We start from the raw sequence: 18,236 nt of genomic DNA on the forward strand, positions 1-18,236 counted from the left end.
CTGATTGAAATAGGGGAATTTTTGTAAGGGAACAGTAAAAGGACCCAATTCATGCTGGGCTGTTTGCACTTGGCTAAAAAGGATCATCCCTGAGAATAGCTACACCGTGGGGGGATGGGTGAAGGGATCATCCCAGAGAATAGCCACATGGTGCTACACATCCACCCCAAAACCACACCCCCTCCTTTTAAATGGCAAACACAACTGACATTGCTTGCTATGGGAAAGGAGGGTGCTGCAGTTTGAAAACATTCCCCTGTTATGAAGGTGGAAGAAGCCAACCCCACCTACCCTTTGGCTTACCATGGCTGCCTGGAAACTGCATTCTGTTGCCCAGCCGCCTATGATATGTCACCATACCGGTAGGCACTCAATAAAAAAGTCAAAATGCAACCTTGTACCTAAAGCACAGGGCCTGTCTGCTATGAATTGCTTGATTCACTGTGAAAGAGTCTCCTTTTTGGGCTCAGAAATGTATCATCTTAAATTTTACTTTCCCTTTTTATTCCGCATGCAGGTGCAAATGTTTCTATGCTCCCCCTATTATCTCCGTCCCTGAGGTTATCGCACATTAGGTAGTGAAAAAAAACGCACTCATGACATGTTTTCCGAGCTCATGTAGGCTTCCCTCACTGATTGCCTCCATGCATTCAGCTGTGCCCTTTCAGGGGGCAGAGAGGCCAGGAAAGCATTCAGTGAGCATGATCAGAAGACACAGGAGGTGATGCTAAGGGGGGAAGCAAACTGACATGATCAGGCATCCGGTGGAGCTGCAGGAAAGGCAACAAGAGCACAGACCGCCACCGCATCCACTGTATAACCGCCTGCCCTCCTCCCCAAGTTCCATATCCTCCTCACCCAGACGCCCAAGAACGCCCAGGAACACGCAGCCACTCCAGGTCAGAAACACACAACAATGCAGTGTTCAGAAGCTTGTATTGTTACTTTATCCCTTATGTAGATGAATAGGCAACTATAGTCTCCGTGTCTGCCAAAATGGCACCTTTTAGAAGCACTCAGTTAACAAAATGTGGCATCTAAATAGAGTCCTTTCACTTCCACATGTTATGACTGGAAGAGCCCTTGTTTTGTTTTTTCCCCTCTTTCATTCTTTTCCCTGCTCCATCTTACCTTACCCTATGCCTCTTAATGTGTTCTCCCTGATTCATCTAGTCAGGTTTCCTTACAGAATCTACGACAAAGACAAGAAAGAGCAGGTCCTCCATTAAGATTTTCATGGAGATGCATGTTGATGTTCCTGGTACATTCAGCAGCAGTTAAAAGGTTAACCTATCCATCTGCAAGGAGAGTAACCCTCTCCAAGTATCTACCTTCTGATGCATTTTGACTTTCCAAGCATGGAGTCTAAGCATGTTAAAACATTCCATGAATAGCTTCTCATTTTTCTACCTGTACACTTCCTGCTAATTCCAGAGATTTATTTCCACCACTAAAAAATGTGATTAGCATCCCTGTTAACATGTTGTTTCTTATTCTTTTAAGTAGAAGAGTTGGGTTTTTTTAAAGCAGCTCCAAAAATAAGTGTGTATCAACAAAGGACAGAACAGAAACCATAATAATGTAAGATACAATAAACCATATTAATCACAGTCCAATTAACCCTCAGAACAAAAAGTTTGCTATATGTAAGTTTTGATATATTACACAAGTGGACAGGTCATACATAACCTCTGGGCTCAATTCAGCAACAGTGTAGGTTATGTATTCTGCGGAAAGGGGATGGAAAATGGAGGTACACTTGTAAAGCAGCATGATTCATTGGTTTGGATTCAGCAAATGTGCAGAATGAGTAACTTACATGTCTAGGTCAACTTGCAGCCCTCCCAACAAATGCTCTCTTCAAAGAGTAAGGGGATACTGAGTAACACAGGGAACATGGGCACCAAACCATCCAAATTCCAAGTATCTGCTGGAGATGGAAGCTGTCTGCCTCTCCTCTGTAGGACCTCTTTCCTATCTGGCAGCATAGCTTCCCTCAGGGAGCCACTGACCACCTCAACCATAGGTGTGCTACACTTTGCCCTCTGAGGAACAGGAGTCAGCACTGTTCCTATGATAAAGATCAACTCTTGCTCATTGTGTGACTGTTTCTGCTGGTTTTCAAAGGAAGCCACCACACAGAACAGCTGCTGCCAAATCTCTCTTTCCTAGAGCTAACATTGCCCTCTGATTTTTAATTACATTTCCAAAAGACCATACTTTCTAAATTTACACTAAAAAACCACGTGTCAGAAGCCCATGGAACAGCCAAACATGATACAGAGGGCTTTGGTTTCTGTGGGACTTCGATATTTTAAGTTCCATATATACTCGATCATAAGCCAGTTCGTTTATAAGCTGATCCCCCCAAGATGGATAAGTAAAAATGGAGAATTTTTATGACCCATTCATAAGCCGACCCTATAATTCCCACTTTATCTGGGGAGGATGTCTCTGGCCTGGCTGGAGCAGCTCCAGCAGGCTGGGCAGTGCGGCCACATATTCCAGCAAGCTGGGCCAGGGGGCTGCAGCCTGCTCTCGTGGGCGGGGCCTAGCAGCACAGCGGCAGCTTGCCAGCCCCGAAGCAGCTGGTTGGGGGGAGAGCAGCGTGGCCAGAAGCAGAGACACCCTGGCCGCACCTCTTCCCTTCTGGATCTGCAGGCTATGCTGCCTCTCCTTGCGCCCTCTGTTGGGGGGAGGGGCTGTGTCCCACCTCTCCCTCTCTATAGCCGTTCATAAGCCGACCCCCCTTCTCTGATGCTTCCCTTTTTTACTAAAAAAAATTCAGCTTATGAACGAGTATATACAGTAGTTGAGGTGTCCAAAAGAACCTCTCAAAACTCTTAAGTTTGATTAAACTAGTTAGCGTAAAGTATCACTGCTTCAAGATGTTCTCCCTTATCACAGAAGCAGCTCTGTGCAAAATTAGCAGGCTACAAACCATAGTTTGAGAACCACTGGGCTGTGCAATCAATAACCCACTTTAAGGGCTTAATATATATATAATTTTCCTAATCAAATATAAATCACTGCCTATTATCTGTGATAAAATAGTTAACTAGCATGACAGCTGTTGGTTAATGAAACATGAAAACAAATCTAAAATTCTCTCAAGTATTTTTCTTCACTGCTATACAGAAAAAACATTGATCTTTCTAACTCAAAATTGAATCCATTAAGTCAAAGGCATAAATATTTTAGAGTCTCTTCCATACAAACATTTTCTCTTCATTTTTTACTTTTATGGTAAACAAACATAGTATTAATTTTACTTGCTGTATTTGAAACTTCCAGGGAATGACATTTTCAGGCAATTTGCCAATATTTAGTGCATTCTTTTAAAAGATAATGGTCCAGGTCAGATTACATCACCTCAGTTGGGTTAAAATCTGATGCAAATAAAATAATTTAATAAAAACAAAGTACCAGAACGATTTTATGATATCAAATCCACTACTGTGTAACTGTTTTCCAGAGGCTCAAAGATTAAGGACAGGACTTATATAGCATATCTTGCTTCTCTGGCCTGCTGTGGTGCAAAAGACAGATGTACAGTTTCTACTGAATTTCTTGGAACCCTTGATGAACACCACATATTCAGAGTGATCCCTACAGCATGAGCAGGTGCATTTGCTGCAATACATCAATAATGTATCTATCTTTCCCCTATTGTGGATTTCACTTTTATATCTATGGCCCATACTACTATAATGCATACTTAATGTTACAACTCATTTTCGGTCACTGGGCCACTTCAAAACCCTCCACTAACAGATCTTGCCATTTCCAGAGAGAGCATCAGTCCTCTCCACACCCCGTGGAGTACTTCTGCATGGACAAGCTCAGCCCTTGGGAGGCTGGATGGTGGATGGGGATAGCAATGCCCATAATTACTCCACCAACTCTGTGTGAAAACCACCAGAAGATTAATGCAGCCTGATGCAGAATCCCTACTGTGTGCCCTTGAGGGAAATAGATTCCAGGTACAGCAGTGGCCAAGGAAACCCTGGTAATACAGCTCCAACCAGAGCGGGGACAGGGCCCTGAAGCATGTGAAAAGCATAAGACCTCAGCAGCTGGTACCCCAAATTCTGTGAGTTCTACAGCTGAATTCTGTCCCCATCCCACCTTCACTGTTCATCAAATTAACGTGTTTTCCTATCCATCCTTATATCCCCTGTGATGAGTTTTTCTGGTCCATGGAGATGAGAGACATACTCTAATTCTCTCTCTCTCTCTCCCCCCACCCTCCTTCAATACTTCAAAGAAATTTAAGTTTGAAGTGAAGCCCAATCTTTCAGGAATAACTGCTTGAAACCACCACACTGCATTTCATCTCCTGTATCAGGGTAGGAAATGCAATGGGGAGACATGGTCTAAAACAATGTGTGCCACGGTTAGATTTTTCTTAATTGGTATGTTGCAGGAGGAGCACAAATCATTTTTCATTTTTAAACTTTTAAAAAGCAGAAAATCCATGCAAATCCTGGTGTGTTAAATAGTGACATCTAATATAGCCCATTAACAAAAACTCAAGATTCATGATCATCTCTAAAGCTACCCAGCTCTCCCATATTATTCTGTGCTTTTATGAGCTGTCATTTAAAGAACTGCCACCTGTTATCAAGATGTTGCTCAGCTGAGGCCAAATGCATAGGGAAGGGAGATGGATGAGGGTGGCAAGTGCCATCCCTTCAAGGAAGATTCCTGGCTGCAAAGGACAATACACAGAGTTGCAGGCTAATCTGAGAGAGTAAGGGCTGAAAAAAACCTGTATATTCCTGCAATAATAATGATGTAAAAATGTAATATTGTAGTGAAGATTTCTATTCTGCAAACAGAACTGCATTTCCACCAAGTCAGATCAGAAATCAGCTGTAATGTTTCCATATGAAACCAACCACAGAGCTACTGCTAAAATAGGTTTCCGTTTATCATGCAATTTTACAGCTAGAACACTGAAGTGCTATTTCAGCACTGTTTCTCCTACCCCTCATCATTATATACTTAGGATTCCTTGTACTTAAAAAAGGCTGTTTAAAAATAAAGTTGATTTTCATCTCAAATTTTGGTCATTTCATCTTAAAAAAACCTTGCTAGCACAAAATTTCTCTTAGTCTATTAAAAAGATTACAAAAAAATCCAGAACTGACTTATTTCTACCATATTCTGAATAAAGGGCTAACTAGCAACCAGTCGAAAAATTTGATTTCGTAAGTAGGTGCACAGTTGGTTCATTAAATCTCTGTTCTGTCCTTCAACCCAGTGCATCTCTGCTAATGCATCATCCCCTTCTTTCTTCACATTTATTAAACACTTAAAAAGAAAGTGTCCACTAGTTCCTTTGGGACTTTGTCCTTTTTCCATTGTTACATTGCCAGCATCCTCTGAAGCATCAGGCTCCTCCTTTGCATCACTGGAGTCTTCAGCAACTAATGTCTTTGCTTGCTTTGTTTCTATGTCCTCCTCTTCCATGCGTTCCTCATTGTTTTCTTCTTTTGCAGGGGAATCTTCCCTTTGCCTGTCACTCTTGGCTGAGCTGACATCCTCATCAAGCATCACTGATCCCATTTCGAAGTTTTCTGTCTTGTTTTGTTCACACTCTGGGTTGTTTTTTGAGTCTTTCTGGCTGTTCTTCTCTTCCACTGCTTGCAGAATATCTTCAGAAGCTCGAGGAAGTTCTCGTAGCTGCCTTACTCTTTCTCGTTTCTTTCTTCTTAAATGAACCCAAGAGTTTTCAATTGCTGTTAGAAACAGACTAACTTCATCTTCTCCACAGGGAACATACTTATGCTGAACCTATTGTAGAGAACAGCAGAACTTCATAATCACTACTTTTTTTTAAAGTTTACATTTATGACCGAAAGCAGGATGTTGTTCTAACAGGTAATGCTTAATACTGTACCTTCAGATCAGTCAGTATTTTTTCTATCCACTTTGTAACCACCGCTATGCCTTCAACAGCATCCCAGCCCATAGCTGAAGCCTTGATGGATAACTCTTTGATTGTGGATGCCAACACTATAAATGTAATTGGCTTCCGGGGCTTTTCTAACTTCCTTCTTTTAGAGGGAGGAGACTGAAAAAAGCAACAAAACAAACGAATTACAAACAAATACTGGAAGTGTGCAATACTAATGGGACGGTTTTAACACCCAGGACACAGAGTCTGCATCATACCAATGTCAGTATAGTAGAACCCTGTTTATCCGATCCTCCCTTAACTGACTCTCCACATTTACTGAACAACCAGGACTCCAGGCCAGAAGGTGGTGATCTCTCCTGTGGCCGCTAGATGGCACTGCAGCACGGCATTTTCCAATTCCCAGGTTTACCCAGAGTTTTGATTATCTGAGCTGGCTCGCATGCCAATTAAACTGGCTAGAACGGGGTTCTACTGTAATACCATGTACATTCACTCTCATGGCCTGTGTATCACTTAAGCCCTGAAGAGGTTTTAAGTAGGATTTAAGAGGTGCATATGCTTTGTACTGGCCTGCTGCACAGGGGTGAATTTTACCTTAAGTTATTAGAAAGAATCAATTATGCTTTCCTTCAGCTGCCATCTCTCAGATTATTAAAAGTATTTCTCTTGGTACTACATATGAAGCCACTAACATTTTGATTCTGATCACACACAGGTGTATCACTGCATCTCTCTTGCAAAATCAGTTACCACAAACACCTGTGCAAAAACTACATACATATGAATCTAAAAAGGAGAAGCAGGCTTTGATTTAATATAGATACATTAACAAGCATCAGTTCAACTTACATAAGTGAGTGTAAAGACCTGGATATTTTCAAATGTTCATAAGGGGGTAACTTTTTGCAGCTAAATTCTTATTTAAGCACTGAAGTGGAAGTGGCCTGATTTTCAGGGAATCTGCAACTCACATTAAGCCCATCAGAAGGCCTTGCTGACTTGAGTTCTCTATAGAGAGGCTTGGCAGAATTAATTTTTTTTTTTAATATAAATTTGACAGATATTGATGTTTATTTTTAAGCTTTTTTAATTTTTATCCATTTAAATTTTCAGAGGCACGGAAAATTATGGTAAGGTCAGACAATTATTAATGACAGACATTGAGACTCAAAACGTTAAAGCTTTATGACCATAAGAAAAAACAAACTTCACCAATGTGAGACTGACAATATCCTGGAATACTCTGAACAAGCTTTATGGAAACAAGTTAAACCCTACTGAATTAGGGTTAATACCTTTGGTGTAAATTGTGTGTATTAATGTGACATTGTATGTATTTCCATGGGACAGGTAAATAGAAAAACAGTAGGGAGTAACTAGGCAAATTCACTCAGGTTGTAACATCCCCAGAGAAGCCACCTCCCTGGAAAGGTGCACATATACTACAGTCGAACACCAGAGTTATGAACTGACCAGTCAACCACACACCTCATTTGGAATCGGAAGTACGCAATAGGCGGCAGCAGACACAAAGAAAAAACGTTGTGTTAAACGTAAACTACTAAAACAACGAAGGGGAAGCAGCATTTTCTTTCCATAGTAAAGTTTCAAAGCTGTATTAAGTCAACGTTCAGTTGTAAACTTTTGAAAGAACCACCATAACGCTTTGTTTAGAGTTACAAACAACTTCCATTCCCGAGGTGTTCGTAACTGAGGTTCCACTGTAGCTCAAACTGGATTCTTCAAGTCCAGACAAAGAAAAGGTTTCTGGATAAATAGCTTGGTTTTAAATTGGCTCATGACCTTCTTCCTGATCCAGCAAATGGACAGGAACCCTGGTCCACAGAGAGCCGCAATCCTTAGGGTACGGTTGGAAGGACTGGGCCTCCTGAGGCCTCATAATACTGGCTTGTGATGAACTGGTAACCACAAGATATCCCCCTTGGATAGGGGATTTGAAGGACTGCTCTGGTCAGAATCCATGTTAGAGTTGGGGTTAACTCTCGCAAGCTTATTAGCATGTGCATGGGTCCTTTTCTTGTTTTTAAATGTGTTTTCTCTGTAATGCTTTTTACCTTATCAAATAAGCTTGCATTGGAAGTGCTTTTTACTGTAGCAATTGCACCCGTTAACTGTCTCTAAAGAGAATGGAAGCAGGATCTTGTCAGGCAACCAGTCTCTGCTGCAGATAACAGCGTAGGCAGGGAACTGTGAAGTCTGGAAATGCCCCAGTTAGAAAGGAGAGGGGATGCGTTTCTTCAACCAGGAAAGGCAACACCTGGGGAGCTGAAGGCCTGAGTGTGGGTGCCCTTGCTGGACCTGAACTGTAACAAACGTGTCAAAATATATCAAATAAATATCCTTAAACCAAACTACTATTTTTTCAAGCAGTATTTTTCTTACTTTGCCTATCCGTAAATTTTGATCATCAAAATATTTTTTCATCAGTTTGTGCGTATACAGTGAAATCACAGAATATCAGGGTTGGAAGAGACCTCAGGAGATCATCTAGTCCAACCCCCTGCTCAAAGCAGGAGCAATCCCCATTTTTTGCCCCAGATCAACTTAACAGCCCCCTCAAGGATTGAACTCACAACCCTGGGTTTAGCAGGCCAATGCTCAAGTTTATCGACATTTACTGATAAAAATCTAATTCTGCCAAGCCTATCTAAAGGTATGTTTTGGGTTTGATACAAACATCAAGTGACATGTAACGGATGGATGGGGGGAGGGGCGCCAGAACAAGGTTCTAACTGGCTATGTTGCAGGTTTGTACTGCCATACAGGAAATGCAGCTCAGACAACAATTGTACCCTATACTCTAGGCTGAAGGGGGATAGTTGTGTTGTAGAGCAGATACTTGTTAAACCCACCCCCAAATAAAGTGTAGATGACCATGAAAAACAAACCAAAAACAAAGGCACTTACAGGCACTCTGACATCATCATAGAAACTCCACGCCAGAGCCCACCTCATGGTACGGCCTTGACAGAATTCAGTGTGGGTAACTTTAGGAACCTATGTGAAGGAGAAACTTGGTCAGGCAGTCATTAACTTTCATCTCTTGTTAATGAAGTGTCATTCGTTTTACACACGTATTAGTCTAACTTCAGATATGTTATAAAATTAAGGTTTTGAACCAACAACGTCGAAGTGAAATTTATCACAAAGAGCTTTACCAAGAGTAAAATAGGCAATTTAAATCCACCTTTAATCCCTAAGAATTCAACGCACTTTAGGCACCATGGTATAACAGAATGCGAACAGGGTAGACTAGGGAGAGCCCAAATTCTAATTCCAGCTCTGCCTCTGACATACTGTATTGTCTTGGGCAAACCACTGTCCTCCACTTCTGCAAAATGGGAATACTGCAATATCCCTATGAGGTAGCTATGGTAGCAACCTCTTCCACCCTCTACCACACAAGGTAGGAGACCCCACCATCTCCTCGCCTGTAGGTGGCCTATAAAAGAACTCAGGCTTCCCTGGTGAAGGAGAAGGAATATCCCATGTACACACATGTACCCTTGCATTTAAGGAGATCAGCAAGACAAACCCTCCAGTACTTGTTTCATACCATGGGGCTGAGTGCTTGGGAACAGAAAGGCAATAACTCTAGCCTGAGAGACTCAGTGAAATAACTGGGAGTAGAAAGCATGAGCATGAGCTCATGGAGGTGAATGATAAGGGTTAGTTTTCTACCAAAAGCATTAAAAACAGGGTGGAATCTGATTCAAGCTTGTGTATGAACATAGTGAATTTAAACATATTTTTAATTGTTTGTATTTAATTCTAAGTAAGAGAAAGGAAAAAACCCTAGTATTGCATACTCTTCTTCTCTCAGATAATAAGCTCTTCACAGAAGTGGTCTTATTTTTATTTGCATTCCTGTAACACCTAGAGGCCAACCAGGCCAGGGCAGAGATGCAAGTGACAGTGTCTTTCCCAAAAAGTTTACAAAGCTAAAGAGACAAAACAAACAGGTGGATGAGACGTGGGCAAGGGTGGAATGAAGGAAACAAGATAAGAGAGAGAATATGCACAATTTTTAACCAATGAAAAGCAGTAATCACAGTTTGTCACCTGTCCAGCCACTATCTGGTTGTACTTTCCTGCAAACATTACAGAAGAGGTGAGTTCTGAATAGATGAATTCTGATGGATTCTGACTGAGCACATTTCCCACTTCCCACATAAGCGCTTATCAGAGTAGAGAACTGGGTTTTAGGGGCTGGCATCACCGATGGAGGTAAGGTGGGTATGAACCTTACTGTAAGATAAAAGGTCAGATAGGGCAGAATTAGGTTGTGAAGGGCTTTGAGAAGTTTGAGTCTGATACAGTGGAATAGGGGAAGCCACAGGAGGAACTAAACACAGGGTGACAGTGCGTTGAGCCAACATGATCTCAGCAGCAGCAATCTGAACAGATTTCAGGGAAGTGAGGCTGCAGGCGTCAAGGCTAGAAGAAAAGGAAATTGCAGTAGTCAAGGCATGAGAAGATTACAGCGTGGACAAGAGTTTTGCCAGGGTGGGCACAAAGGAGGGGTCAGATTTGGAGATGTGTAGGAAAACACATGATTTAGACCAGGGTTCTTAAACAGGGGGTCACGAGCTCTCAGCTTCCACCCCAAATATTACTTCACCTCCAGCATTTATAATAAGGTTAAATATATATTAAAAAAGTGTTTTTAAATTTATAAGGGGGGGGGCGTCACACTCAGAGGCTTGCTGTATAAAAGGGGTCACCAATTCAAAAATTTGAGAACCGCTGGTTTAGACACAGCCTGGAAGTATAAGCCAAAGAGGGCTGAGTCAAAGACGAAGTCAAGATTACAAGCTTGAGCCACAGAGAGGATGGTCACGGTATCCCTAGTGATACAGAAGCAGAGAGAGGGAGGGTTTGAGGGAAGACCAGGAATTCCATTCTGGTGATGTTAAGCTTCTTGTGGATGTCCAGCCATCAACTGGAGATGTAGAAAGATGGGCTGAGATTTCAATATGGAAAGAGCGCGAGAGAGATTTGCCAATCATAGAATATCAGGGTTGGAAGGGACCTCAGGAGGTCATCTAGTCCAACCCCCTGCTCAAAGCAGGACCAATCCCCAATTTTTGCCCCCGATCTCTAAATGGCCCCCTCAAGGATTGAACTCACAACCCTGGGTTTAGCAGGTCAATGCTCAAACCACTGAGCTATCCCTCCCCCCCAATATGGCATTCAAAATTGTATTTGTGCAAGAGATTATCCAGAGAAAAAGGTAAAAAACAAAGAGGGAGCCAAGAACAGAGCCCAGAGAGGGCAGGATTGTGAGAAGAGTAAGATCAGCAGTGTCAGAGGCAGCCAACAGGTCAAGGATGAGACAATGGAGTCTGAAATCTGACCAGGAAGAGGTCATTAGAGACTTTGGTGAAAGCCATTTCTGTGAAGCATAGAGGGTGGAAGGCATGAAATTAGACTGAAATAATGGAGTTATAGGAAAGGAATTAGATGTGACTATCTGAAGCACCTCACTTCTTCAGATCCCTTATTTTAGTGCACTGCATCTTTGCAGTCAGAACCAGCCTTAACAGCCCATGTATTTTTAGAAAATAATTTCCAAGTCTTTTAAAGGATTTATTAGCATGTAGTACAAGTCATGTCTTCCATGATTTTCCATTCATCTCCCCTCAACACACCCATTTAAATAAATTCTACCCTGGGAGAAGATGCCACTGTGACAAGGCACCACCCCCTGCCACACACATTCTTCAGAGATATTGTCATGATATGATTATGGCATAACTAAGATGTATTTTACACAATTAGGTCGTGTGAGGTATCATTGAAAAAGTTATGATTTACTGAATATTATCCTATTTGTATGCTGTATTTTTTTTTAATCTAAAGTTAGGAATATTGACTATACATCAGTACCACAGAAGTGTTTGCACCTGGGGAACACCCACCAGACAAAATGCAATCAGTCTGGCTGGCTAGCTGGGGACAAGTCAACAGACCATTAGGCAGAACAACAGGTCTTTGAATATGCTAATCTCCCACCTTCCTGAGGAGCTTTCCAGGGATGCTACAAACAGCCTCTGACCCATGACTGCTTGGACACAGCAGGATCATGTGATCAAGTCACCTGGTACTGGACTCTGATAGAATACCAGTATTTTTCCAAAAGGGAGGGGGGGGGAGGGGAGGGGGAGAAGAGAACCACCCTGGAAAACAAAGCACTCCTGACATATGTAAAACCTATTTAAGGCAGGGGAGGGAAATAATCAAGGTCATTCTTCACTGAATCTACCCCAGGATGACAACTGGAAACGTCTAAGAAATAAAAAAGGGGTGGGTGGGGAGAAGAGGACCGAACCCAGGCTGGGAAGGTGTCTGGCCTGTGAAAGAAATACCTGGAATTTTAAGCTGTAAGCAAGAGCAGTTTGCCTTCAAGAATCTGTGCAATCTGCCTAAATTAACATTTAGGGTGAGAAATTACTATTTGTAAGCGGCTTCTTTAGTATCTTAAGCTTAGTTTGAGTGTTTGTTTCATTTGATAGGTAACCTGCTTTGATCTGTTTGCTAACCCTTATAATCACTTAAAAATTTATCTTTTGTAGTTCATAAACTTGTTCTTGTTTTCTCTAAAACCAGTTTGTGGAATTCATAACTGGGGGGCAAAAAGCTGTGCATATCTTCCTCCACATTGAGGGAGCAAATTTTATGAGCTTATGCTGTGGAGTTCTCAGTGCAGTGCAAGACGATACAATTTTGGGTTTACACTTCAGAGGGGGTGTGCACTTGAGTGCTGGCCAGTTCCTTAGCTGAGCTTTCCCAAGAAGAACTGATCTCAGTGTCTTTCAGCAGCTGTATGTGCCCCTACCTGTGTGTGTGCCAGAGGCTTGAGGGTTTGGCTCAGCAGGACAGTGTAAGGGAGCCCAAGCTGGCAGAAAAGGCGAGCTCAGTGATACTCGAGTTCCAAGTGGCACCCATCACAGCCGCCAGAAACATTTTTTGCAGGTGTGAATTCTGCTATCTACTCCTTGCTAGTGGCACTTAATGCTATACATCTCACTGTTCGGGAAAATTCTATTGCTGCCTACCTCCCGCATGCCTGTGTTTTAAGTGGTGGTGACTTCCACTGAATATATACAGCATTGCTCAGACTCTCCTGCTTCTAAGGGAACCCACTGAGACACGGCTGTGAGTGGAAGGAGTAAGACACCTGATCCTTAAAACACAAGGAGCCAAATCGATGATTTTTAGACTTATCAGAACACTAAGTAACTTACCAATGAGGACTCTTGATATATGTACTGTCCTCATATTGAATTAATTAGAGCCAATATATTTGTAGCATAAAAATTAACTGAGGAAGAACAGCTCTTGCAAATTCTCAAAAATTCAGTGCTGAAAACATATGAGAAGGCACTACATTCTCTTAAAAGAGGTTTAATCCCTGCTTTAAGTTCAAACTCTGCTTAACCTCAACTTTGGAGTTGCTACCAGCGCCTCCATAATACAAAAGCACCTTCCAAAGAACTACAGTTCAGTAACTTGTAAGAAACCTCTTTTTAGGGGACAAAAACAGGCAACACAAATGCACAGTATCAGGAAGCAGTATATGCAACCCTAATGTATTTGGAGACAAACTTACCCCCTGGATTCGAAGTTCCTCTTTTAATGGAGCTAAACTGCATTTCTTTCCCAGCATGCAGCTGTACCACCTGTGGACAACATTTTACATTAAGGGGTTTTAGAAACAGTTCAACTGAAAATGGCAACTAACTGCAAAGGGTTCACATCAGAGGTCTTCGAGCATCACAAGAGGGGAAATGCTCCCCAGTTAAAAGTAGTGGCAAATCCACAATAGCAATATGATTTGAGCAAGTGGATAAACTAGGAGACCAAGGAAATAATTCCTTGGAAAAGAAATCCACCTGGATTTTTTCAATATTAGATTTTGGGTAAAATTTTTAAAAAAAAAGTTTCTCAGCAACTCTGTCCCATTTTCAAAAATGGGAAAGTGCTTTGGAAAATAGTACCCTTTACAATAATTTGTTTCAAACTTTCAATTTTAACTTTCCAAGGAAAGTAAAGAGAAGATGACAGAAGCAAAACAACAGCTTTTGCCTGAAAAAACAGACCCACTCCCTGGTATCTCTGCCTATTAGAAATCTAGAAGTATTAATTCTCCCAGTTTCCAGCTCTCTAAATCCACATCTCACCAGTGGGCAAACAGAAGGATGAGAGCAGAGAGATTACCCTGCTTCTGGGAGCTCACCATCTCCTTTGGATACAGGTCTCACAGACTCTTCCAAAGGCAAAAGTCTGTGTTCTTCAGCAGAATTTCCCAAAATTCCTTTATGGGCACTTGCACAAAATAATTTAGGAGAGGTGTTGGGCCCCAATGAAATAATTTGTAAGTACATTGTTAAAACTTTGTACCCAGAGAGTTTTCAATTACTGAAATGCAATACTCTACATAGTTTAAGCAGCTTCTTTGAGAGATAAAAAGGCTTTAAAGTGATCATGGGTAGAAGTATGAGAGATAAATAAAACCAGTTTTCATGCAGCATTGTGAAGAATCTAATAAAACCAGAATTCAACTGAAAATAAGATTAACAGATTTTTTTTTTAATAAGGCCAAAAGGCACCACTAGTAGTCTAACCACCTGCATAATAGGCCAGAGAATTTTGCTAATTAATTCTTGCATTAAGGCCAGTAACTTCTGGCTGAACTACAGCACATCTGCAAATCAAGATCGGATAGCTTTCCCCAAGACTTCAAAATGCAGAAGTATCTACCACAACCCACTGGTTCATTACCCTGTTGGGAAACATGAAGTGGAAAAAACATGCACTTTTTAAGATTCAGCTTCCAGTCACTGAATCATGTTATGCCTTTGTCTCCAAGAGCTGTAATATTCTAGTTGAAAAAAGAAGCTATCAAGTTCTTCCTTTGGCCAGCAAGTCTCAGTCTCCTATGTAAAGGGCAGCTCAACATTCTGGCCATTTGGTTGAGTTGTCTCTAGCAAAGTAAGACCGGAACATAGCATTAAGTCAATGTTTCTGCCGTGAGACTCCCCAGAACAACTTATTATATTAAATAGCAGCAACAAAGTTGGATGACTTTCCCAGATTTTGGAAACACAAGGCATTAAAGATAGATGCCTTCATCTAATTAGGCCAACAGAGGTACACCTGTCCTCCAACTCCAGCTCTTTGGTACCAGAAGCCACCAGACAATGGCTGTTAAATCTTTGTTTTCCCTTACTAAAGTGATCTTTCTTGTGGCATTCATCTCTACAAGAGGGATCAGTGAGTATAATGCCTTGTCAATCAATGAATCATCTGTTTCCTGACAACATGGTACTACAACCATCTCAGCTAAAGCACGACACCTTCATATCACCTGTCCCAAGCGCTCTCATTCTAAAAAGGAAAGTTGGCACTGCCTAGATGGCTGTAGCACCGTTAAAATTGCTCCTGGATAGGTCAAAGTCTCTCAAGAACTTGAACGTTTTCTTAATTTCTTTTGATGACAAGAACATTTTTTTTTGGAAGTCTTTAGACCTAGCTCCTATTGGTCTGAGCTACTTTTGAATCTTAAGAGAAGTGTTATCAGCCTTCCAATAAGGGTACATTCTACAAGACCTACTCCCACTTCTTGGACAGTAAAAAGTGAGCATCTTGTGAAGAGGTCTGCAAAAATGCAAACTGGGCAACTCTTCATTCTTTTTCGAAGTACTACAAAATGAGTATGTTTTAATATAGCCAAACAAGCAATAAAGACTGTGGAGCATACTTTCAGGACTGTATCCTACAAAGCAGGTATTCTAGAAAAAGGTAGTTAGCTGCCTGAACATGAGCTCCCAGTGCATTATTCTGGCTATAAGAGCTAATTCGATCCCCAGGTATATAAATGGGAATATCAGACTGGAGAAGGAAGGCAATATTACCTCTGTATATGGCACTGGTGAAGTCATTAGAATACTATGCCCAATTCTGCTGCCACACTTGAAAAGGAAGTAAAAAATATTGGAGAGTTCAGAGAAGAACTACAAGAATTTATGGTCTGGAAAAATGCCTTACTCTGAGAAACTAAAGGACCTCCATCTATTTAGCTTGTTAAAGAGAATGTCTAGCAGTGACTATCATTTGCCGACACAAAGAGGAGATTTGATACTAAAGGACTTTTTAACATAGAAGACAAAGGTGTGACATGATCCAATGGCTGGAAGTTTAAAATCAGCATTATTCAAACTGGAAAAAAAACAGATGCAAGTTTTTAATTGTGAGGGTGCTAAATCATAGGACAGACTACCACAAGATGTGAAATCTTCCTTCCCATGGTGTCCTGAAATCAAGACTGGGTCTCTTTTTAAAAGATATTCTACTTCAACTGCAAGTTGCAGGACTAGATGCAAGAATCACTGAGTGAACTTCCTTGGCCTATGTTATGTACAAAGTCATACCAGATGGTCATAATAGTCCCTTCTGCCCTTAAAAATCTATGAATCTGAAGGGGAGAACAGCTGTCCTCTCCTCAAATTTTATGTATTAACTCTGTTCCTTGGACATGAGATAGATTACAAATGTGTATCAAATGAGCTAGTGGACTTCCTTGACCTATGGTTATTAAAAAAAAAAAAAAAAGATGATTTTGTCACATCAATTGGATTTTCATCCAAAACAAGAAGGCCCTCAGTTAAAGTCCCTTCCATGTGATTCCCACAGCAGAGTGCAGGGAGGAGGGAAGTTTCCTTAACAACCCCAGTCCTTACCGCAATCTTTTTTTAAGCTGCAGACTATCGTGGATAATTCTTTTGACAAATTCTAGTTCTCCCCCTTCAGCCATGATCTCTGTGATGCCCCCAGTGTTCACAGAGCTGGGAGGGGGCCGTCGAGGATTTCGAGAATTTACTCCCTGGACAGGAAAGAAAGTGTTTGAAGTTTAAACCATTAATGAACAGTATAATTCCTTAAACCCTGCTGTCTCCCTCACACTCTGCCATGTAGTAACACTATCAACACTGCACTCCATCCCTATATGGGGGAAATGCTAACATATTTTTAAACTTAACAATGTAACGGTTATTACTCCCTGTCTGTATCCATCTATTGTATCTGGTTTTATACTTAGATTATAAGCTCTTTGGGGCTGAAATCATCTTTTTGTTCTGTGTTTGTAGGGAACTCAGCACAATGGAGTCTCGGTCCTCAACTTGAGCTCCTAGGTGGTACGGTAATAGAGCAAAATCTATATAGTCACAGCTACAGCAAAGAGTTAGCAATATATCGATGCTATACAAGAGTAACATTAAACATCTGGTTCCAAAGCACCGTAGGACATGGTCATGTCAGAAAGTTACAACCCAATGTTTAAATGTAAAATTATTTAGCTAACACCACTTCTTCCCCAGCTTTTAGAAATACAGAAGTTGTCACTATAGAGATCAAGATTCTAAGTTTCTTACTGAGTCTAGAGTCAGGGCTTGTCTATATTGGCATGCTAAATAGGTACCACTGCGATTGATGCAGCGGCATCAATTTAGTGGGTCTGGAGAAGACACAGTAAGCAGATGGGAGAGTGCTCCCGTTGACTTTAGTACTCCACTTCCCTGAGAGGCAGAACGTAAGTTGGGGAGAGACGCTCTCCCGCCAATATAACATGGTGTAGACACCGCGTTAGGTCAGGGTAAGCTACATCGCTCAGGGGGGTGATTTCTTCACTCCCCTGAGCAACGTAACTTGTATCAACTTAAGTGACAGTGCAGACCAGGCCTCAGACTGGTACCGCAATAGGAAAATGAGTGCTATGACATCGACGTACTAGCACAGGGGTGGGCAAACTTTTTGGCCAGAGGGCCACATCTGAGTATAGAAATTGTATGGCAGTCCATGAATGCTGACGAAATTGGGGGTTGGGTGCGGGAAGGGATGAGGGCTCTGGCTGTGGGTGCGGGCTCTGGGGTAGGGTCAAAAATTAGGAGTTCAGGGCGAGGGAGGGGGCTCCAGGCTGGGGTGCAGGAGGGTGCTCTGGGCTGTGACCAAGGGGTTTGGAGGACAGGAGGGGGATCAGGGCTGGGGCAGGGGCACAGGAGGGTGGCAGGGATGCAGACTCCGGGCGGTGCTTACCTCAAGCAGCTTCCGGAAGCTGCAGCAGCAGCAGGAGGTCCCCTCTCCGGCTCCTATACAGAGGAGAGGCCAGGCAACTCTGCACCGCCCCATCCGTAGGTGCCTCCCCTGCAGCTACTATTGGCCACAGTTCCAGGCCAATGGGAGCTGTGAGGTTGGGGTGGGGGTGGTGTGTGGAGCCCCTGGTTACTCC

At 42.0% G+C, this 18,236-nt stretch overlaps 1 protein-coding gene across 1 annotated transcript in view; it reads right to left on the reverse strand.

Annotated features, from left to right (window-relative positions):
- Positions 1-919: 919 nt before the first annotated feature.
- METTL16 (methyltransferase 16, RNA N6-adenosine) overlaps positions 920-18,236 on the reverse strand; it is a 31,380-nt gene continuing 14,063 nt past the window's right edge. The window contains exons 5-9 of the mRNA XM_077822950.1: positions 16,690-16,832; positions 13,560-13,629; positions 8,855-8,944; positions 5,906-6,079; positions 920-5,799 (exon numbers count right to left, since the gene is read on the reverse strand). Coding sequence (XP_077679076.1) covers positions 5,182-5,799; positions 5,906-6,079; positions 8,855-8,944; positions 13,560-13,629; positions 16,690-16,832 — 1,095 coding nt within the window. The 3' untranslated portion in view covers positions 920-5,181. The remainder of the gene's footprint in view (positions 5,800-5,905; positions 6,080-8,854; positions 8,945-13,559; positions 13,630-16,689; positions 16,833-18,236) is intronic.

The sequence above is a fragment of the Eretmochelys imbricata genome, chromosome 1 (genome assembly GCF_965152235.1).
Source record: "Eretmochelys imbricata isolate rEreImb1 chromosome 1, rEreImb1.hap1, whole genome shotgun sequence".
Lineage (NCBI taxonomy): Eukaryota > Metazoa > Chordata > Testudines > Cheloniidae > Eretmochelys > Eretmochelys imbricata.